General features: G+C 41.7%; 1 protein-coding gene across 1 annotated transcript in view; it reads left to right on the forward strand.

The window, feature by feature from the left end:
- The window catches only part of GRK3 (G protein-coupled receptor kinase 3), a 78,475-nt gene that overhangs the window by 23,943 nt on the left and 30,810 nt on the right, over positions 1 to 23,722 (forward strand). The window contains exons 3-7 of the mRNA XM_082324667.1: positions 14,410 to 14,483; positions 19,561 to 19,662; positions 20,837 to 20,911; positions 22,443 to 22,504; positions 23,616 to 23,667. Of these exons, the coding sequence (XP_082180793.1) occupies positions 14,410 to 14,483; positions 19,561 to 19,662; positions 20,837 to 20,911; positions 22,443 to 22,504; positions 23,616 to 23,667 (365 nt within the window). The remainder of the gene's footprint in view (positions 1 to 14,409; positions 14,484 to 19,560; positions 19,663 to 20,836; positions 20,912 to 22,442; positions 22,505 to 23,615; positions 23,668 to 23,722) is intronic.

Consider the following 23,722-nt stretch of genomic DNA (forward strand, 5'->3'; position numbering starts at 1 on the left):
TTTTTGGTTTTTTGGTTTTTTTTAGGGCAATGAATCATGCTTTCTGTTGCTTGTTTCTCTAGTTATGGACCCATCATATTTCATTATTTCAGAATTTTGATGCTAATCATTAGATGGATCTTGAGTTAAAATCTGTTGAGAAAAACATTCTTGCTCTTCCTCTTTCTGTTGCCAGTGTGGTAGCACAGCGCACTGCGCTCTCCGAGATACCTAAAAATAACAGGCTGGGAAAAGTACCTCCCTAGAGCATTATTTAAGCTATTGTTTAATTTAAGCATAAGATCTGTGTGCCGTTGGCATTCTGAACTAATTAAAGTCCTCTGAGGAAATAACAATGAAAGCAATAAAACTTGGTTGGGAGCAAAGCACCTGAGTTTTTGGCTATTAAATGAGGAGGGGATGACAAAATCATTAGTAGGTCTTGCTTCTAGTCATTTCTAGCTGCTGGTGATGACTCTGAAGCTGCACGCTTGCCTGCACCGTCAGGGAAGGACGCGTGAGCGGCGTTCCCCCCGCCGCGGTCCGGCTGACCCGTCGCGGGCACCGGGGCTGGCGGCGGCCGGCAGCGCCGGGCTGGCCCGGGCGTGCTGGGGAGGGATGCGCGCGGTCCCCGCGGGGACGGATCGAGGTCCTCCATCCTGCCGGGGCGAGGACAGTGGCGAGTGGGAGGGGCCGCGCAAAACCCTGTGCTAACTGGGGTTAAAAACAGGGTATTTTTAGAGCCAAAGTCACCTAGGGGCATACATTAGCTACTGATCTAAGACTTAAATGATTGAAAGTGTCACGGCCTTGGACTTCTTTCTTAACAGCATTCATGAGACTTGTAGCACTGCGATAATTTTACTCTACTCTGGTATATTGATGTTAAATAATGTGCAGCCATATAATAGGGAGAATAGTACTTGCTTGGCGGTTTTCTGTAAAAGCAAGAAGGCAGGTTGGTTGTTTGGGTGGTTTTATTCTGGGGTTCCTTTTCTGTCCTGGGGAAGGCGGCCACCATACAGAAGTAGACACCATCAAAATTAGGAAGTAACTGTATGAACAAAAAATTATATTTAAAATGCTATTTGAAGATTGATCTCCTTCTTTCTTGTGTTACTTCTTATTTTCTATTCAAGTTTAGACTAAAACTTGGATTGTGGATAGTCTGCAGGAGGCCTTTATCAGTCTGTTGAACCCGTGCTTTCCTTGCACGGTTCGTATGATCGGTTAAAAACAACACAAAAACCAAACCACAAGTAGCTGTCGGAAACTGTGTGATTGTAAACCGAAACAGAAACTATTAATGTAAGACATTTCACAGTGGAGCTGTTCCTTTACAGCGGTTCTCCGCTTGTATCAAACTGGGGTGTGGACAGTGAAAGAGAGAAAATAGGCACTCAGAGCCTTCTCATAAAACTCAGTCTGGTTTGCTGTATGCAATTTTTTTTTCATTGAATTAGTGTTAGGTTTAAGATCTAGTTTTTATGTCATAATTTAAATGTTACTGGAAGCTACACTTCTTTCAACATACTTCTATTTTGTGGCAAAATAAATGTGATAGTTGCATGAATTACATTGAAGATCACTTAGAGGGATGTTGATGAAGCTTCCTGCTGGAGATTTCACATGCGTTTTACATGCGTTTTACCTGCAGGCAGTTTTAAGGCGGTGTCTGTCTTGTGTGTCGGGGACAAATAGTATCCAAAGTCACTATAAAAAATGTATGTATTCATTTTGTTTTTTCTTCTGATCATAAATAATTGAGCATTTCTTTGCTGGGATGCAGCCCGATATGCTCCCATGCCTGCCCTTGTGGAGGGGTTGAAGATATTCAGTTGTGTGATTTCCCAGTGGAGTTGCAGATTAAGTCTGAGCTTTAAAATACGAAAAATGTATATCCTATCATCTGGAACTTCACATAATGGACAATGTATGCATGCTGGTATATATTAGCATTTATATACAGTATAGTTCTTGGAAGATTTAAGTCACGAGGGAAAATAGTCTTTATCTCAGCAGAGCAGTGTAATTATACAGTTTTGGGTTAGATTATCAAGAATTCCAGCAGACTGGAAATTTTGAACTCCAGAAGTAGTACTGTAGGAGAGAAGATGAGCAAGATAGATAACAAATATAACATATATAGAGATAACAAATTATAAATTATTTGAATGAACGTTCACTTGGATGTTTCCGCGGTTAAGCTTTCAGCAAACCTACCTACCAGACAGCAAACCCCAAGCTGGTGGCACGCCGCCTGCAGTGACTTTGTTGTGTACATTTCATAGGTTGGTTTGGTTTTCCCTGGGAAGCGTGTAGGTAAACTCATTCCTTTCAGGTTAGATGTGCCCTTGGTGGTTTTTTCAGCCATCCCACAGCTGCACACCTGAGGCTTCGGCAGCGGGTTCCTGCAGCAGCGAGTCCCCGGCCTTTCCTTCCAGCTCTGTTTGCAGCGGCTTTGCAGGCGTGCGGGGGAGATGGCATCAGGCTGCCTGCCGGTGCGGCGAGGGAGCTGAGGAGGAGGAGGGGGCAGCCGGCTTCAGGCTCTCTGCATGGGTACTGGTGAGGGACTGGCGTTTCCAGCACCCCGCTGGTGCTGCGGCTGGGCTGCAGTGGCCTCCAGAAGGTCTTTGTGCAGGCGCTGCAGGTGGGGCAGGGGTGAGGTGGGCTCCGGAGTCAGGCCGCACTGCTAGGGGAGCTGTTTGTTACGCCTTTGTGGCTTGCCGGGTCCATGGCCAACGACCAAGGAGGGACTGCAAAGACCGGTTTGGAAAGCTTTCGGCTAAAATGTTATAAACTCATCCTTAATATAGAGCAAAGTGACTTCCATACCAAAGATAGTGTTTTCTATCTGCTTGTACTCACTTGAGCTTTCTTAGCCCTTTTCTGATGTTTATACTTGTGTATAAACAGTGATGGTCTTCAATCTTGATTTCCCCTTCCTCCCCCCCAGCAATTTCTCAGTCAATCCGAAACAGTTGCACCCCCGTGGAGTTTTTATCAATGTGTCTTGAAACAATTCGCAGACCAATTAAGCCTCTGAACACCACTGTGAAATAGGTAAATATTAGTTTTCCATGTCTGTAAGGTGGCATAATAACAACTTTAATGAGATTTACCTGCATAGCTCTGTACTAATAATAAAGCAGATTCTCTGGTCCTGCCAGTGCTACTCATGCATCTCAGTGGGATAACTCATTAGTAACAGGAGAAAAGCTCAGAAACCAGGAGAAGAGTAAGTAGAATCTAAATGACTGAAGCTGTTAAAGGCTTCTAACTTTCAGCAGTGCTTTTAAGAGAGAGAGCGGTTAGAAAGTCGCAGAGCAGAGAAGCTGGAGAGCTCTGGCTATCAATTATCTCAGTGCCTGGAAATAAAGATTTTTCTTTGAAGACACTTGAATGCATTTGTAGAGCAGAGAACAGACACGGATATTTACTATAAGCCTTTCAAATGCTTTTATTGTTCTATACCAATATCTGTCCTATAAAAGAACGATGCATAACACGACTTGCAAAGCCCCCGGGGAACGGGCCAGATTTGCGAGGTTCTTGCTGCAGAAGATCACTCGGTGATGTCAGGAGGTGAGTAATGTACACCATCAGACCTCCGAATCGTCAAACTCCGGAGGGGAACAGAGCAGTAACCTTATAGGGTAGTTGCTGCTCTCTTTCCTGGCCTGTTTCCACTGAGAGCGGTATGCCCAGCCAGTGCCTCTATAACATTGTGCTCTCAAACGTGTGCGTGTCTGCGGTGGTTGGATAGGTAGGTTCAGAAATATGCAAACCAGTTTCTTAATGTTTCTAGATACTTCTGTCAATAATTTCTCTGATTACAAGGGGAAGAAGTCTGAGGAGAAGTAGAGCCATCTGTTTCTGAACCTCCAGCTCCCAGCAGCTTTCTTCTCTCATAGAGTGCACAGAGTGAACCAGAGGAAGGCTTTAAAATTCATGTAGGAGAATCATCTGTGCTCTGTCACTGTTGTTTTAGTGGTTTTGCTGCTCTTTACCTAACTAAGTGCTGTGTGTATTTACTAACTGAATACTACTGGGTTTGTGTTTTAATTTTAACCACAGTACAACAGTCTTCCTAGATGCTATTGCAGAACAGTTTGATTCTTTACAGTGGTTAAGATACTGAACGGTACTTGCTAAGGTGCATACTGGCATCAGAGACTTGAGAATACCCTTCTGTTGTGAAATTATTCCATGTCTTCATTAAATGATCCTGTCACCACCCTCTCCCCCAAGAAAAAACACGCACAGATCTAGGCCCTTTCTAAGAAGCAGAAATACACCTCCCAGTGTACTTTGTGTGTTAAATAATTCATAACAGTGAACGGTTCGTAGCTCGCAGCATGTCAAAAGAAATAGTGTGCTTGTCAATAATAAAAGGATATTGGCTTGCATTATGTAAGTAATTTTAAAAAGTTGTATAATGGAAAAATACTGATCAAGAAAATAACAACTGTCACGTCCTTCACAGGGACTGAATATTCGTGTGAGGTGGGAAAAGAACCGATAAAACAAATAGCAAGCAACCATCATGACGTTTTTAAGCTGCTAATACTTGTTAGCTTGCTAATAGCTTGCTAGTAGCTGCTAATGCCACTTGCAAAAGCGGTGGGAGTTTCTTCTATTTACAAGTGAAAAAAGAACAAAACCGCAAGTGCTGTGTATTTCTTGATGAGCTTTAGTGAAGGAATGTAATCACGTACTTTGCAATAACTGATTGATTGAAATGAAATGCTTCAATTTTCTGTTTAGTTGTCCTTTTAAAAATCAGAATATTTTTACATATCTTTGTTTACTGATATTAGGCCTCGGTCCTTTAGAGCTACTTTTTCTTACGTACAACCCTTTTTTTTTTCCTTTCACGTTTGATATGTTGAATGCCTTTGATACTCCATTTCCAATGTATGTATAGATCTCCTTTACTCGACTGGAATATCTTACAGGAGACTAGAGTATGAGATACACGTACTAAATGTGGTTCAGATACATGTTTTCCCCTTTCTTTTCTTTTCGTGGCTTTAAAAAATGTTTTATTGCATGTTCAATATTCAGAGGTACATTTCATGAGGGTTTTAAGATGATACATGGTGGGGGATTTTTGAGGCAAAGATCCAGTGGCAATTGCAGTGGGTGAGGCACAGACACCACTTTTTTTTTTTTTTTTTATTTCATTATTTACAGCTGCCTGTTAAAAATAGAGCATATTCTTCTTTTCCTTAGAAATCCTTTTATCATTTGAATTGGTGTGCCTCCACTTGACATCCTGACAGCTGCTGGTCCGGCCCTTTGGAAGTGCTGAGCTCCTGGCTGCTGTCAGAGGACCTGGAAGGGTGTTTACTCTGCGCCTTCCCGTTTGAAATGCAGGCTCTGTAATCCACCTCCAGTATTTTGCTCCCAAATGCTCTTCTGGGCTTGAAGCAGAATAATAATCGAATGCTCTCAGTAAGTCAGTGTATTAGCTGCTTAAGATCCTCTACCTTGTAAGCCTGTGTTGAGGTTTGACGCAGAAACTGGGAATGCTCCTCCGTCGTGTCTGAAATGTGTGTGCTGGAGGAGCGGTACAGCTCTTCTGCTCCGCTCGCTGCAGGAGTTTAAGGCATGCACAGGTCTAGCATTGGGGAAGATGGCTGACCAAGTTTTAACAAGTGTTAGTGATTTCACTGCGTGAAAAAAGCTATTGGAAAATATGCCTGGAAATAAGGATTTTCTTTGAAGACACTTGAAACCTTTTAGCCAAAGTTTATTTTCATATAATGATTTATAGACGTCATTAAACAAGCTACCTGGCAACTTACAGACTAATCGGAGCTCAGTTGGATTCTGTGCTAGGGAAATTGTTCTGCCCTCCTCACCATTGTATGCAAGTCCTGTCTTGTAAAATATAATTTGTTCTTTTACCCTGCTTTTTATGCACAAAGATATGTTTTAATTTGTTATGATGTATTATTTTTAATGAAAAGTGAATGTTCATTAGGCTCTATTAGGAAAAATAGATTAAGGACAAATAGCTCATAACTGGAAAGAAAAGCAGTGAAATCTGTGGTGCCTTCTGGACTGTGAGGATTTTTGTGGCTTTGTAGCTAGCCAAAGCTGTGATTCCTACGCAGATGAGATTTTTTTCCCTGATAGTAGCAAGTCTCTTTGTTCCCGAACAGGGAAATTCGTGGTTCTCTCAGTTCTGGAGCTTTTAGGTGGTCTTAATTATCCTGTGCTATGGCAACTGAGTGCGTATACCATACGGAACAAGATTTTGAACTTGACTGGATATTTGCTAACAACTGCAGGCTGGTTTGAATTACAGTTTTTATATGGTTTAATAATAGATCTCTACCCCTAACTTTTTGTATATAAGACCTGGATCTGTTACTGGTACCGATGGCGGGCTCATTACATTACTTGAGACAGATAAAATAAAATGGGATAAACCATGAGATGGCACATTGGGAGGAATGCTAATTTTCCAGCAGAAAAGCCAGGCGTGATCCTTTGGCTATGGTCCCGGCTCCCTGTTGTACAGCGGCTACAGACCACGCTGGAGAAGAGCTCACGGGGCTCACACAGCGGATCTGCGCCGTTTCGTTGCGGGGTAACACAGCCTTGCCTCCAGGTGAGGGCCATTTCAGATGGTTAAAAAACCCAACAACTGGGTTTAAACATAAACATACAATAATTTCATTGTGGTGTGATAGTTGAGTTTTGCTCTTACTGCACGCTGTTACGCTCCTCTTGCTCTTACTGCACGAGGTTACACTCCTCTGACTTCTCTACGCCGTTGTCCGAATTCAGCCAAATAAGAAAGATCAGGAGAGGTCTTGGAGGGACTTTGTCGGACAGAGACCTTCACATGCCCTAAATGAGGAAGAGTCCTTGAGCTGCGCGGTTTGCAGCGCAGAGCCCCGGCGCGCGTTCCCGAGCAGCCCAATGTGGGGAAGCTTGCGCTGAAGCTTTGCCTGCCCGGGAGTCGGAGCCGTCAGCCGCAGTCGATGGGGAACGAGCCTTTACTGATTCTGGTGCAGATGTCGCTACTTATTTGTTTGTCATTATTCCGTATTTATACACAGCACGTTTAGTTAGGATTTGGAAACAGCTTGATATTTTTGTTTTCTAATTTGCTATTTTGCCTACTAGAAAGAGTCTACATCAGCATTTTGGACCACGTTCAGGTCTGCTGTAAATAGATGCAGCTTCCTTTCAATCAGTGACATTGTGAATACTTATATCAGGGCTAAATGTGTCTATTTTTAGCTCTGCTGTCTCACCTAGTCACTTCTGTTTGTTTTAATAAGATTTTTATTTACTCCTGTTAAAAGGGTATTTGAATCAGATACTAATAAAATTCCAGTTAGAATTAGATAAGTAGTTTTTTTCAAGGCTTGTTTTATTATGGAGTTCCTCATTAATTTTTTTTTTTATTATTCCGTGCTCTCAGTTAATTGACATTCTCCTGAAGATCAAGATACGGCGTTATGAATGCAGAGGTGACCTTTAGACGGTCGGCAAAGGCAGAAGGCCAGCACTCGCCCCTCTGCCTGGCAGCGTGGCTCGAGGTGCCGGCAGAGCCGCCCCGGCTGACTGCGGCTCGACGCCTGCTGAACCCGCCGACGGGGCAGTGCGTCCTGCTTTAGTAACGCTAGTAGCAGGGCAGGAAAATCACAAGTAGCTGTCAAATGAGAAGGCAGCTTTAATCCCTACAAGTGGAAAGGGAGGCATTTCATTATTCAAATTGTAAGAGAAGGGCTCTACGTTGCGGGTTTTATTTCTTTTTTAGGAAAAAGACTCTTCTAACAAACAGGTGGCTTTTAAATGTGCTGCGTCTTGGCAAAGCAGTGCCTGGTTCTGTTGGTCTCAGTAGCATTGTGTGATCCCTGCTGGGGGCTTCAGGTCGAGCCTCGCTTGTGCCAGGGTGGATGCGGCCCACGGGCATCGGTCTCGCTGCAGAGCCGAGGGTGGCTGCCAAGAAGTGCTGGGCTTGCATCAAACCAGGGCACCTGCAGAGGTGTGAATTCAACATTTCATAGAGGAGGCTGCAGCAGATGGAGTGTCTTAAATGGATAAAGGTGCCAGCCTGGGATGGCCTGGGAAGAGCTGCGGGCTCATGGGGGACGGGCACATAGCCATGGGTACCTGTTGGCCATTTGGTGGGAGAAAGGTGGCGTGGATGGCATGGAAGCCTTCTGTGGAAGTGAGAAGTGGGGCAGAAGGCTTGCTTTGGGGTAATAAAATAGCGTAACCCGTAATCAGCTTGTAAACATGGTGTCAGCGGGCAGGCCAGGTTTGGCAGAAGTGTGTAGGCTGGTCACCAGCTGCATTTCTGTTCTCTGCCCAAGCCTGGCCCTAAGCAGTGCTGAATTCGGGAAAGGCAGGCCTTACTAATTCAGGGGTGGGGTGGGGGGTTGCCGTTGACTTAGGAGTCAGGATTTCCTGCAAAATTTCTGAAATCATGTTAGAAAAACATAATTTGAAATAAATATAGAAGTAAAAAGTATGTTGCTTTTAAAAAGAGATGGGTTAACTTAATTGCCTCACTTTGTCCCCTTCAAGGTTGTGATACGGACCTTGTCCGGTTGGGGACGAGCTCTGGGAATGGCCCGATCGCTCGAGCGGGCGCAGGCTTTCTCGCCCGAGGCCCTGGTGCTCGGCTGCTCTCCACATCTCCCTGTCCGTACCTGGCTGCGAGTGTCCGGTTAAGACTGAGCCACAAACCTCAAGGGTCTTCTTTATCCCTCCTTGACAGACATTTGGTCTTGGTAATTGGAGTTAGTGCAATTAATGGCATTTGGCAAACTTAACTGTACAGGATTGTCCCTAAAAAGATGATGGGAAAAAATTATTGTCCAGAGATGGGGAAAGCAGAGGCTTGGAGCTAGGTGCTGACTCAGGATCGCATGTACGTAGTATTGATATCATCCATTACTTTGGTGTTACCAGAACAAGCTTTTTAAAAATATTTTTTCTTTTTCCATTAACAACTAGCGATCTGGTTGTTGCAGAAATTATATAGTATAGAAGAAGAAGAAATCTTTAAAGCAAAAGCTGTCAGCATCTTTATTTCATAAATAATTGCTGGTTCCTTTTATCTGTTATTTAACGCTATCATTTTTTTAATTCCTGCTTTCTGTTCTTGGCCTTATTTTTCTGTGTGTAGTTAACTGTGCTTATTGTGCTTTTCATCAGTTCTCCTTGAACTTCTTAAAACTACTGTCACTTATTCAATGCTGCGTCTGTCAATTAGTTTTGCTATTCTCTGAGCGCTACAGTTTCTGGCTAATAATTTTTCACTCAATCTAAGAACATCAGTAAAAGAAGAGATTTCCTTTATGCTGCAGTGGAAGTGCAGAATACATTGATACAACGGGAGGCCGAAACAGAAACCCTTCCAGTATGGAGAATATTAAGCTCTAATTGGATTTGTTTGAATTCAGGACAGTGGAAAGATTTCAAGTGTGCTGATACCTGGGAGCATGGATTGCACGGTCAGAGAAGCTGGAAACACAAGAAGAGGGAGGAGTAGTATGTTTGCATTTGCAGTTGTGCTGTAAAAGAGCTAATGGTTTAAGGCCAATCATTCAAAAACGGATGAAAATCAGGGAATAGGGCTTCTTAACTGAAGAATTTACCCACAAAATCTTCCGAATTTTTCTTAATACTTAGGACTTTTAGATCCTTTCGAGCAATACTCTCAACTGGGTAGTGGAGATTCTGATTCTCTTTTCCTCCATTGTAAATCTTCAGTGAAGTAATTTCAAGTCACTAAAAACCTCTCTCATCGCTTGGCAATCTGCTTTTTTTTCTTGGCTTCCCCAAAGATGTTTCCTTAACATCTCTGTCCTCCAGGCTCTGCTAAAGTCTCTTACGGTCCCCAGATCCTTCTTCATTTCTTGTCCTTAACCATCAGCCTCTGATCAATCATCCCTGGAAATAAAGTTTTCCTGCAGCCCTCCCATCTTCCTGGCACCGTGGCAGCGATTTGCCTCCTCCAGCCGCTTCCCAGCGCAGCCGTGGGACGCAGCTGCTCTTCAGCCGGCCGGCAGCGGACCTGCGCAGAAGAGCAGCTCTCCATCCAGGCAGGGCGAGGAGGGATGCATTGTGTGCCTGCATTTTGCTGTCTGACATTACTGTCGTTTTGACAGAGAAAATGCCTGAGTTGTCACCTTTCCCCCTTGTTTTCATGAGGCAAGTGAAAAAAATCTCATTAATCATGAGATTCCCAATTAATTGAAAAAGAACTCCATCACTCGGCTTATCCTTCCCCATATACAACCTGCTGAAGAAAAAGGTTGTGCTGGACACCCACAAATTTTCTCTGATGTCTGTGTTGTTAATAATTTTAAGAGCAGCACTCAGGGTTGCCTAATGCAAGCCAAGCTTCAAGATGTACTTAAAAAACTCTGAACGAATCTGATTTTCGTCAGTCCCGTGTAAAATATCGCAGTCAGGAGGAAGTTCATTTCCCCAGCGCAGGGAGCGGGCTGCCGCAGCACCTGGACCCCTTCACCGGAGGCCGCTGGCCCAGCTCCCGCGCGGGGCGAGCCATTGCTTTGTTCATTGCCACCGCAGAAGCAGTAATGAATTCTGCAGCTGGCTATCCACTTTCAATTCTAGAGTATTTTTCCAGTGCTGAAGCCACCAGACAGTATTTCGGTCACCGGTGCAGGCACCGTCACATAGTTGTTAGAAATTTATTCTTGGAGGTATTCAAAATACCTAAATTCTGGTTGTAAGGTATGGATCTGGACTAAGTCACGTGGAAAACTTGTAGGATGAAATAACCCAGCACTTCTTTGCAGAGCAGTGCATGTGTCTGGCTTTCTAAACTGTTCGTTGGAAAGCTGATGCTACATAATCCTTCTTATGGTTTGGTTAGAGCATATCTTTTAAAAAATAGTACTAGAAACCTTTCTGTCAAGGTTGGTCCTTATGAAATGCCGCTTTTTTTGATGAATATATAAGCTGCATGTATGTATACACTATATCTTAATATATGTACATAAATGCTCCCAGTCCATAAGTTCTTCAAAGGAAACTTGAAATATCTATTTTTATTTCAACTTAACTAGTATCAAACAGCGTTTCTTAACAGGGAATTTTTTTTTTTTTTCTGAAAAGACAATGGTGAATACTTTATGAAAGCTGATGCTCTAATTTATGTGTTGAACACTCCCTGAGTGTTAGAATAATATTCTTCTTGGATGCTACTGACCTTTTCAAGTGTTTTTTTTTTTCCCCCCTCTTGCAACTCATAAAAATGACAATAAAAAAAGACATTAACCATTTTTCTGGCTACGAGAGAATTCCCGCGTGACCTGCTGCTGTAGCGAACGCGGCTGTGCCCCGGGCGAGGAGCGGACAGACCTCGCGGGCCAGGATCAGCCCCCTGCGCGGTGCCCACCCGCCGGGGCCGAGGGCCGCCCCACCTCCCGCCGCCCCGCTGCTCGTCAGGGTGCTGCGGCGCTGGAAGAGCCACCGTACCGTTTTGTCTGCAACGGGCTTGCAGATATCTTGGGTGTCCTACTAGGGAATAATTACAGCGTCGGTAACTTCATGGAGAAGAGATGTTTTGTGCTATAATTTATTTTACTGCAGTATTTTTTAATAATTTATTTTTTTGTTATCGTACACTTTAAAATGCTGCTGTAATAATTCTGCTCATCTTCACTGGAACCTGACTAACAGCATTTTCTCAGGCTTGATTCATATGGCTGTAACTTATTATGACTATATTAATCATCTGTAGAAGTTTCTAACTTCTTGTTTTGGCTGTCTCTAGTTTTTTCCATAGCAATGCAGTTTAAAAAAGAGACTTAGTGAGAAGCGGGCTGTATAACGCAGGCAGCATAAGCCTGCTGTTGTTCTCTGCTCCTGTGAGCCTTTTCTTTCTCTGCGATAATTAAATTAAAAAGTTTGGAAAATATTAAACAGGGCTAAAATGTTTGGCATGGCATTGTTGAAAATTTGTGTTGGTATATTTTCACACTCCTCCCACAGTTGTCTTTGTGGTTTGTTTTTTTTTGTTTGTGGGTTTTTTTGGTAAACAGCCAGTAGCTGGGACCACGCCAGGGATTTTTCTTTCACTGCATTCATTGCTGTTTGTGCCACTCTTTAGTCTCTTAATTACATGACTGTAATCTTCTTTGGTTCATTGTCCAAATAAAAGTTCAGTCAATTCAGCATTATTTTGCTCGGTGCTGCTGCTGTTTCGATCATCTGTAAAATAGTGAATTGGGTTCAGTTCCGTAAGTGGCAGGTTTTGTTCTCAAAACCGGGTCCGGGCCCGGCTCAGTGCTCAGGCGGGGGAATGCAAGCAGGGCTGTGCTCTCCGGGGGTGCAGTCCGTCCGCCTCCGCAGACCAGCGGCTTCGGGTGGGTTTGGCCGCGGTGGGGACAGTCTGTGACTCGCGCGGGGTTGCCTGCTCGGAGGGAGCACGCGTGGCCCCTGCGGTGACCGGGTGGCTCTCGGGTCCGTGGGTGGCTCTCGGGTGCCTGGCTGGGAGCTCCATCCTTCGCCTGAGGCGTGGGGATTGCTGGGGCTGCTCCGCTGCTGCGCTCCCATCTCCCCTGCAATAAGGGAAGACAACTTAACTATTTCCAATAAAACAGGAACTAGACGAGCCCTTAAAAAAAAAGAAGAAAGGAAAAAAGCACTCTAATTGAAAATTGCTTTTAAGGAATAGAAAACACGGGGTTGGTTGGTTTGTTTGTTTTCAAAAAAGCACAGTTGTTTATAAAATATTTCAAGAGTGATTCTTTCTGTTGAGAATAATTAGAAAGTTTGGAGAATCTCATAAGAGCAACTCTTTATTAGATTTCTGTCCTTATTTAGAGAACAAAACCCAGTTTGTATAATCTTTGAAATATCATCCCAATCAGCTAAATGAGTCAAGCGAAGTATAAGGGGTTGTCTGGTCATAATCCCTTTTCTGGTATTCTGATCGTGACCAAATAAATCCAGGGGACCCCAGGAAAACAAGCTCTTCCAATAGGAAATTTAACTTGGGGTCTAGATACAGCTAGAGGGGCTACCAAGAAGCTGATAAATGTTTTCATTATACATAAATTAAAGCTTTTGTTTGCCTGATTAGCGTTGCTTTGTCTGCTGAGACGAATGGTTTTACTTCTGAGTAGTTGGTGGGTTTTTTTTGTTATTTTGGTCTTTGATAAAATTAGATGATAGTGAGTTGAAAGGACATGATGTTCATAACTGACAGTTAAATGCTGTCCTGTACACACTACAATGAAATTACTGTGTAGCACATGAAGTGGGTTTTGCATATTTTTAAAGATAGTGTACTCTGGAAAACACGAGACGTCGTAGGTGGTTGTATTATTTCTTAGTTGAGCATACAGTGATTTGCTGCTTTTTTTGGTAATGTAATTTTGCTGTAAGTTCAAATTACAATTACGTTTTAATTAAAAAGAAATAGGTCTCGTGTGTGTATATATATTTTTTTTTAAGTTGAAAAGGGGTGTTTTGTATCTTGATGTGCTGCTCTGTTGGGAGAGGAGTCGAGCAGGGGAGCGGGACAGAGCGGTTCCCAGCCAGCAGCAGCCCTCGAGTTAGCTGCTCTGCCTTCTCTTGCTCGCATCGTTATTTGAGTTAACGCTTTTGTGGTCTTACCTCCAAAAGTTGGGTGTGATTTCAGTAAGTGCTCAATAATTCTAAATAAGGGAAGGTATTGCCTGCTGCAGTGAGCCGAAAGCACGTTGGTTCACAGCTCCGGGGGGCTTGCAGATAACCCAGACAATTAGCTGCGACAGCAGATACCCGTGTAGAGTAAAAGGGTAGCAGGTACCAGCTCAGGCCAACGTAAAGACAGTACTTCCCTGAGACGAAGCGTGTAACAGTCTGTTAAAATACTTCTAATGGAAAATACTCGTCAGCAGGCTGCAGAGGTCATGCTTTAAATTGCTTGCAAAGGAACTATAAAGATCCTGATGTAATTTATTGTGCTGTAAAACCTATTAGAGATGACATTAACCAGTAATTCTAAAATCAGAATGCAGAAGAGGTTGCTTTTTATCAATAAAAAGTAGGTAGATCTATTTCAAAAAACCAAAACATGTGAATAGTACCTAGTTTTTACTCTGAAAAAAGAAACAAAATCTGATCCGTGGAGAGGAATGGGATATTTCGGAGCATTACGTAAACATCTCATAAAATTCTCAGCAGGTAGAAATTGGAATATGCTTAGTATACCTATGGGAGGTGAGTGAGGTTTATGATCCGTTTCTGTTCAGAATGCTGTAGAGCTGCTTGATAATCAGCATTGCTAAGCCTTGGCAATTAGGGATACTTACATAGGTATATGCAATCCGTGATGTTACCCGGGTGTTTTTGTATCCCTTTTACAAGTTGTTATAGTAATGATGCATTTTTTTCTGAATATTTCTTTTTTTTTTTCACTTTTTTTCTTTCCAGGATTTTTGCTTTTTAAAGACTATTGCCTGAACGAGATTGACGAAGCTGTCCCTCAACTGAAGTTTTACGAAGAGGTAAGCGGCCGTTGTTGGAATTTGGGGAGTGTGCGGGGGAGCGAGGCTGGGGAAGGCTGCTCCTCCGGTCCTGCGGCAGGGGATGCTATGAGGGAAGGAGAGGCCTGCAAGGGTGCCTGTCCCGATCCATTTCAACTTCATAGTGGAATGGTTGATTCATAAGAGACAATATTTTATGTAGTAAAGATTGCATCTCGAAGGGAAAAACCGATCATTTTAAACAAGTTCAAGAGACTTTTAAAAATAGCAATGTAACTATTTAATCGAGTTGGTAATTCGGTACAGTACTCTTACAGCGCATTTTATGAGAGTAGCATAGATGATTTTTTTGCCCTCTTACTGGGCAAATACTTAAGATTTACAAAATGGAGTATTTGCAGGAAAAATCCACTTAGCTCAACTTCTAACAGTGCTTTTATTTGCATCTACTAAAACTGTGTCTTTTTATTAAATGTAAGCTAACAAAGCATTTTAAAAGCTACTGTTACAGTTTTTGTCCTTCAAGAGTTAAGTATCTTTCATTTTAGGCATAATATGTTGAAAACAAAACAATGGAAGAAAGTTTCCTGAGCAGCCACTTAACTAAATGTTCATTCACCACATTAATGTGTCAAAAGATAACTTGGAAAATATTGAGGGAATGATGGAAAGGGGAAGAATACTAACAGAGATTAAAATATCTTTAGGTTTATTGATGTTTTTTATCATAAGGCACACTCTTTGTGGTTCATTTGAAATATTCGTGAGAAGTGTGTTGAAATTAGGTTCATCTCAGTCTCTACTTGTTAAATATCTCTGATACCTTAAGTTAAGCCAGGTATGTTCTTGAGAAATGGGGTAAGTTTTTGATCTTCACTTGTGAAGATGATGATAAATCTTTCTTCTGCTACAAAACAGAGATGAAGTTAAAGTAAGTAACATTTGCCAGCTCTCAGTGGGATTACAACACTGGATTCCTTCTTTCTAAAAGACCTGAAAGCAAAACCAGTGCTTTTTATTAGTATAGCTGACGTGGATTCATATATATTGCGCATAGTGAAGATTTTCCTTAAAGGCAGAAGGCCTGAAATAAGCAGATTTGTCTTAGGCTGTCCCAAAGAGCAAAAGCAGAAAGTCGAGCATGGTGCCCCGATGCGGTTTGCTGGTTTGTCCCCGGCACGGCTGGCGGCGGTGCGATGGGAACCACAGCCGGCTCCTGGCTCCGCGCCGTGTCATCCACCGGAGGAAGCGGCGTGCCTGGTCCTCTGCATCCCTCGCCTCGCTCCCTGAAGCCTTCCCCACGGCCTCCATGCTTCAGTGGGATACCCAAACACGGTGCCTTCGGTCCCAGGCACCTCCTTCTCTGTAGCACCCACCCAGACGGGGAACGATGCCCTGTTGTCTGGAGCTGATCCTGAGCAGCTGCCTGGGCTTGTAGAAAAGGAGGAGGTGCAACTGATGTTACCGGTGTTTGGATTGCACTCTCAAATGCTTCATGCCTTTCTCTAACATCCTTTTACCTGTAGAAAAGACAACAGGGTAGAGCTGTCCATGGCATTGCAGGAGGGACGTAAGGACAGCTGAGGCTGGTGCTAGCTTCTGAGGTTTCTTGGGAGTCACTGTGGCAGGGTTGCAGAAAAGCCCTGCCAAATGCTGCAGATGGGTAAGAGGATCCTCCGGAAAGTGATACGAGAGGTGGCTTTAGATCAATAAGGTCAGTTGTACTCCATTGCCACAAGATAATCAACAAAGAAACTAACAGACATCGTGCCCCTGGCAGGCATGCATCCAGGATTACTATTGCAGAAGAGCGCGGCTGGAGCGCGTCGTGTCCTTCCCCAGCCCTCCTTTGCTCCGTCAGCGCTTCTGCAGGGACCGCTCGGGAAACTTGATGAGTCTTATCGCTCCATTCATTCCTTGTTATATTTGTGACACTCTAAATATAAAACTGTAGTTAATCCTATCATAGGTGCTGGTTTCAGTTAAAACATGCACACGTGCTTTTAAAAGGCAGCCTGTATTGCTCAGTATTAATTAGAAATGCTGCCTGAGATAACCTTTTGTCTGGATTACTCTGAAGCTGAAGCTGAAGCTTCTGTTTGAAGCTGATGATTTAAAATTTTTCTTGCTAGTGGGCTAACAGCACAAAATAGGCTAAGCTGGTTATCAGTTTGGAGATAAATCCTTAGCAATGTACAGTTCCCTCACTCAAATTAGGTACTTGCTGTCAATAAAGAAGAATCTTTTTTTTTTTATCGTTTTCATCTTTTTATGTACTGAAGATATCACTGTCATAAGTAATCAAAAAGGCATGTTGTAACAGATTGTTTAGCAAGATATTTTTAGCTGCCTCTTTATCTCTGAAACAATTTGAAATTGTATTTTTAGGTTATTAGCAAAGTGTTGCCTAAAAAGAATTTAAATGCTTTGTCATGTACTTTTCGAAAAACCCCATTAAAGCTATTTAAAGAGAGGTTCATTGCATTTTCTTCTGTGACATACCAGATTCAGAAGCTTTTCTTTTTTTATATATATTTGATTTGCTTACTGCATTTATTACATGTAGAATAATTTGAGTACATTGCTACATTAAAAATCGCTTGATGTAGAAGGGTTCCATACTCCAGGGATTTCGTATTACTGCAGCTTAAGTCACGATCAAGCATTTAACTGGATGAGTGATTCATCCAGATCAGTTTCAAAAAGAAAAAAAAAAAAAGAAACAAAAAAGAAAAAAAAAGAAAAAAAAGAGAAAAAAAAGAAAAAGAACTTCTAGGTGCTTGAAGACTAATGCATTCTGATTGCAATTTTTGAAAAGATACTTTGTCAGACTTTTCTTGAGCTGAAGTTTGCCAGGGAGGCGTTGAAACCCACGATGACACGGTACGTTATCTGTGGGTCAGGAGCAACACTGAGGAAGCTGCTGCTAGCAGAGACAGGCTGCGTTTATAAATGGTGACACTCCTGGCTCTGCCTATCGCTGTATTTTTTTTGGCAAGGTACAGTAACGTTCTGTTTAATGAACATGTAAAATTAGCTTGTGAATATGTCGGACATGCCTGTTAAATGTGATCACAGTAGCGGTGTCTCATCGCATCACCTGTGTGATGAGAGGCGTCGGGCAGCGGGGTCGGGAGGGCTGAGCTGCCCGGGAATATATCCCCGATGGTGACTTTTGTCACCTGCTGTCCTTTTCTTCAAACCTTTACAAAGCAAAGGCACTTTGAATGGTTAAAAAGCCCACTGTAAGGGCAGGTGAGAGAGACACCGACCTGGTGCCAGCGTGGCTGTGGGGGGCTGCTGCGAGAGACCCCTCTGCTGTGGGTGCGGAGTTAGGTGGTTTAAAAAAAGAAATATTGAAGGGCAGGAGGTTGCATTCAAGTAAGACAATATGCTATGCATCAGGCTTTCTCCTGTACTTCTAATTATTTTGCAGCATTGCATTAATTAAAAAATGTTTCCTTGGCAAAGATACTTTGAATCATTTTAATTATAAATTGGTACCAAGGGGGAAGTAGTCACAGATGGCAAATCGTGGTGGAACTGTTGCCTTATCATAGTCAGCAAACAAGAGGGCTACAGCTAGAAAAATATCGAGTTTAATTACGGTGTTCCACCTTCAAAGATAGATTGGTCTGGGTTTGTCATGTGGAGACGTGTTCAAGAGCTGTCAAGTACAGCTCATCCTGTAAAAGGAGCACCCTCTGAATGAAGAAAAAAAAATACATTGTGAAATAGAGGCAAAACAAATGTTTTTAGGATCTTTACTTTTAAAAGTCCTCAACAGTGTGCTTTCTGTTAACCCTGGTGCTGCTCTTGCTATGAGAGCGTGGCTGGCGGGAACAGCAGAGCCGTGCTTTTTGTCCCTGGAGGCCCAGCCAGTACGTTCTCCCTGCCTCAGGAGGAGATGCTCCGGTACATCATTTGTGCAGGGTTTATTCTGTAGGCTGAAAGTACAGACAGCTCTGATATGGCCTGTTCCTTCTCTAACAGGCACTGAATGAAATCCAGCTGGGTCTTATTCTGCTTTGGTTTTCTTGAGTCAGTGTAGGGATCCAGAGCAAGCCTGCACACGTACGTCCATTTGGACCCTGGGACCTCACAGGCTGGTGCTGGGAAGGTTCAGCAGGTCAGAGCTAAGACTTTTCCATAAAGATCTTGTATGTTTTTTATATTCTGTCAGTCCTGGAAGAACTCCTTCCCTAAATACGCTCCAAAGGACCCTTGGAGTTCGTGAGTTTGGTTTTTTTTTTCTGGAACTGATTTTCTGGTTTTGTTCTGTAAATTAACCATATGGGATTGCTGTCGCTTCACCTGGAACACACTGATCTCCTATATCACACCTGAAGAAACTTGATGTATTTTGTGAAACTGTCTTTCTAGCCACCTTTAGGATTCAAATTCAACATGTAGCTGAACTATGTGAACATTTTGAAATGTTTGAAATATTCTTTCTTGGACGTCTGTACTTAGCGTGCTGTAATCGCCCGTGAGCAGGATGCTCGGGCGCGGCGCTGGCAGCGAGGGCTCTCACTAGGCGATGGTTGTGCTGCCTGTATAATATTGCACCTCTTCTGCTAGCCCTGGGAGCTTGGAAAAGGGCACGTTTTGGCATGCTGTGGATAGTCCAGAGTGTCAAGTGAAATAATCTGAGAAAGGAGTCAATGCTTTTGAGTGTTAGAGGAGAAGTCGAGGGGAAGAAAACCTTCAGAAACGTTGCTGCGTGTGTTTGCTCCTCTCGCTCTCCTTGCACGGCCCAGTCCTCTCATGCAGTTAGCTTCTGCCTTCCTCTGCACGGATTCATGCGCTGGCAGGCGATAGATGGAAAGCATGCTGCTTCAGCTCAGTCCTTTTCAAATTTTAGAAAACAAAGCTTTGTAGCAATTTTAAGCAAATCAAGCTTGCATAAAAATTCTAAGCTAGGAGGGAAGTCTAAGGTCAACTGTAACTATGGTATTGCAGGTGGTTTTTCTTTAAGTCTTAATTAAGAAAATAAGAAAGTAAAATCAAACTTCAGCCAAAGTCTTGTTTTTACCAATTGAGTGGAAGATCATTAGAAATGTGCTTGTCTAATGGATCCTTCTCTCTCGTGTTGCAGATAAAAGAATATGAGAAACTGGATTCTGAGGATGAGCGTCTGACCCGAAGTCGGCAGATTTACGACATGTACATAATGAAGGAGCTCCTGTCCTGTTCACATGTGTGTATCATCCAAATTTCACGCTGCTCTTTGCCTTACTTGAGTAGCTTGACAGCAGTGATAATTCAAAATTACTGGTATTTCGTACAGAGAACGATTAAGACTATTGCTGAAGGAATTGTTACTACAAATACTTGTAGTGCTGTGGATTTCCGTTTGAAGTCCGTGGGACTGGGTTTGGCTGAATTCAGCATGCTATTTTTTTTTTTTTCCCAGTAATGAGGTGTAAAGATTGGTGGTGTGTGCCAATTTTTATTAAACTTGGTGGTATGCAAAGGAAATATTTGGAGGTTTATCTGTTTTATATTTCTTTAAATCTCTATTTTAAAATATGATGAGTGCAGTTGGTGTGTGTATATATACATGCACACATCTACATACGTTAACCGCCCCCCTCCAACCCAGCAACACTCCTGCCCCCAAAAACTCAAAGAAATGCGAGCTGCCAGGGGCTCTGCGGGACGGTCTGGATGTCGAACTTTGGTATCTGAAAGCTCAGAGTAAAGTTTGAGATTTTGTCTAAAACTGATCACACAGCGATTTTTTGATTATTACTATTTGTTTTGGCCATAAAGCAGTCTTTCATACTAGAGAGAATACCGTTTGTAGCCGCAGTATGGTAAGTTAAAGGCACAGGGCTGTGTTGTGACAGATGCAGCTCTGTTAAAGTCACTGAAAACACACGTTTCCTCCTGCTGAAGTTTTGGCCCGTTGATCTGTATTTAACAGTTTCATTTGCTCTTATTTTAAAGAAAAGTTTGCAGTGTGTTTTACCCTAGTGGTATGGTTCTTTGGATGAAGGGTTCAAGCAATTTTTTGTGAAGCTTGCATTACTGGCTCTGGAGTGGTGTAAAGTCCATGTCAGCTGCTGTATCTGGAGCTGTCCCTGTGTATGGGGTTTTTCATGAATTTGTTAAAGGAGCATCATCTCACCCTTTTGTCTTCACCTTTCTCCTCCTCACCTTCCCCCCTCCTGCCTTCCCGCTTTAGAATAAATTGTTTTACCGTCTCATTCTGCATGTTTCACAATAATATACTTGGAGGAAGCTATATTGCATTCATTCTGAAGGTCGTGTGTTTAGTATATGGTTCAAAGAACACCAGTGTTGTAAACCTTAAATGAAACTTCTTACATTTCCAACTGTTTGAAATCTTTCTTTTTCTTTTTCAAAAGCCTTTCTCAAAACAAGCTGTAGATCATGTACAAACACATTTAGCCAAGAAACAAGTGCCAGCCAGCCTTTTTCAGGTGAGCTTAAGACAGTCTGAATGTTCAAGTTTTCTTCACTTATTTGACAGTAAGTGACTCTGTACATATTATTTAAGGAGACAGCATCAAATGGTACTGGTAAATATTCTTCACTGTAATAGTGTTATTAGAATGCTTTTCTATGTCAAATAAAAATGACAAATTGCTATTCTTATCTAAAATATTTTTAAGCTCATTTTTGAAAGCAAACTATACCTTGGTATATGAACAGAATGGTTTTTAAATTTATGTAATTTTAAGCCATTAAATGATGTAGCATAAATCACTGTACATCAGGAAGATACGCATCCTGTCAGGATAAACCAAACTGCGTAGTGGAGAAATTGCCTTAATGTTTCAGTAATGTGAAATCTTTGAAAACATTTTTCCTTTTTCTTTAATTTTAAGGTATATTAATTCCTAGTTGATGATGGTGAGGAATTAAGCATTTGTACCATGTCACATGTTTTTCTGTCTTTGCACAAGACAAAATCCAATCAAAAATTACCTTTCTAAGCAGCAGTTTCTGCACCATTCAAGTTGTGGTGCTTTTTTAAAACTTTCTAAAATTCTGAATTGTTCAAGTACAGGATTTGCATATCCTCCATTTGAATGTAAATATAAATGGTATCCTGGCTCATTTGCAAAGTTATACATTTTTTATGTTTCTATTTACTTTAGAAAATAAAGAAATGAAAAGGGAAATATTTTTTTAAATGTTATAGCTCTAGTACACATCGATACAAGACAAGAAATTCAGAATTACGCTAACTTCTATAGCTAGGTGCATTAACCCAGTGTGGTTTTGCACATAATGAACCTCATCAATCATGGGCGTGTATATATGCTTAAATGTCTTTGATGTAAATCTTACGTATTTTTATATATTACAAAAATGTGAAGATTGCCCCTGCCCGATTTTTCTTACTGCTTAGTGAACTGCTTTTAATGTTTCAATTAGGTGAACTGACAAATTGATAACTACATTGCCTGAGTTATATCTCACCGCTAATTGGGTTGGGATTTGAGATCACTGCATGCCATCACACATCAAGAGACAGTATTTCTCTTGAAAAAGTCACTTGTGAATTGAAGGTGCTGGTTTTGTAGTAAGGACAGAGAGGAGAGAAGCACCAAAAAGATGAAGCGTGGCAGCAGCTCTGGGAAGTCACACTCCATGGGAGCGACCATGTATCGTGCTTAAATATATTTGAGAAAAGAACTGTACTGTGATCATTTTGCCACACTTCTTGTCCATAGACAGGTGCTTTACACAGGTTTCATACAGCCCCCCCAAGGCAAACATTTAAGGTTTCTTAGCTCATGAAAATATTTTATGTTTGACTTCAGGGCACCTGCTCAGATTCCAAAAGCTAAATTAAGCTTAAATGCTTCACTGAGCCTTCTTCAAGGAAAACACAGTAAATGCTGTAGTTATATAGGGCCAATGTGAGTTACATGTAATGGGTAGTATTGCATAATCAGTTTGTTGTATGCTTAAATACTAATTGTGTTTCTTAACCCTTTTTAGCCATATATAGAAGAAATTTGTGATAGTCTTCGAGGAAAAATATTTCAAAAATTTATGGAAAGGTATGAACATGACATATTTTCTGAACTTTCTACCTAATGTAGCAGGAAGCCAGGTACCTTAAGTATTGCTGTAAAGTAAAGCTAAAAATGTTTAATAAACTTCATTTAATTAATAGTGTATTATCTGCAAGCTTCTGCAAATGACTAGCTTTGTTGTATATCATGATTGAAGTCAAGATGTATGCATGGAAAAATTGTAAAGATGATAGATTTTTCTGTTGCTCCGTGTAGCAGTAATAATAGATTGCAGTTTGATCTTAAAGGTGTAAAAATGCAGAGCTATGTTCTTGTGGGGTGTTCTCATGAGTAACCATCTCTTGTGTGTGACTGAAAGACCCAGGCATTCTGGTTTGTATCTGGACACCTCGCAATTAAGCAGAAACGGTCTAGTAAAGGATACAAGGCATAGACCTAGTTCAGCTGGGCAGCCCCGTAACTTAATGGAACTGCTCTTGCGTGCAGGGTCTGTAAGGTATGGCTCTCATCTGACAACCGTCAAAATACGCTGTATAAAATGGTGTGGTGCTATTCTGCAGTCACACTGAAATAATTGTAAAAATGCCTCCATAGAATTAATATTTCTTACTCTGAAAATAAATACTTAATTATTTATGTAGAAATGAGACACTATTCTTTTTGGCAACAGCTTGTGGTATTATTAATGTTTTTCCTATTTTAAGATAAAATGAGTTTAAAATGTTCCTTGGGGTATACGGAGGTTCGTTAACACAAATCGAGCTGCCTCTGTTTTCTTATAATTATCTCTCTCTTTATGTAATTTAAGTGTTTGTTAGTTCCAAACTTAGTTAGATTTTTAAAAAGTTAAAAACCATCTGAAAGAGAGACGTGAGGACATACTGAGTACTTACAATTACAGGGACAAGGTTATCTGATATCTTTCTCTTATAAGGATGTAAAATATTAAGTATGCACTGCCTAGTAATTGTTTTTCTTGGTGGGGTAAGATTACAATTGTTTGAAAGGAAGGCTGTCATTTACTAAATATCACAACACGCCCTAGCGCAAACTTTATTTTAAATATCAGTCTTGACATTTTCTATAATACTTTACACAGTAGTCTCAGACAACTTTTAAACTTTTTTTCCTACAGTGACAAGTTTACTAGATTTTGTCAATGGAAAAACGTAGAACTAAATATTCATGTAAGTACTTACAAGTATATTTATCTTGTCAAAGGCTGATACAGGAAAGAAAATG

This window comes from Platalea leucorodia (genome assembly GCF_965183815.1).
Source record: "Platalea leucorodia genome assembly, chromosome: 12".
Classification (NCBI taxonomy): domain Eukaryota; kingdom Metazoa; phylum Chordata; class Aves; order Pelecaniformes; family Threskiornithidae; genus Platalea; species Platalea leucorodia.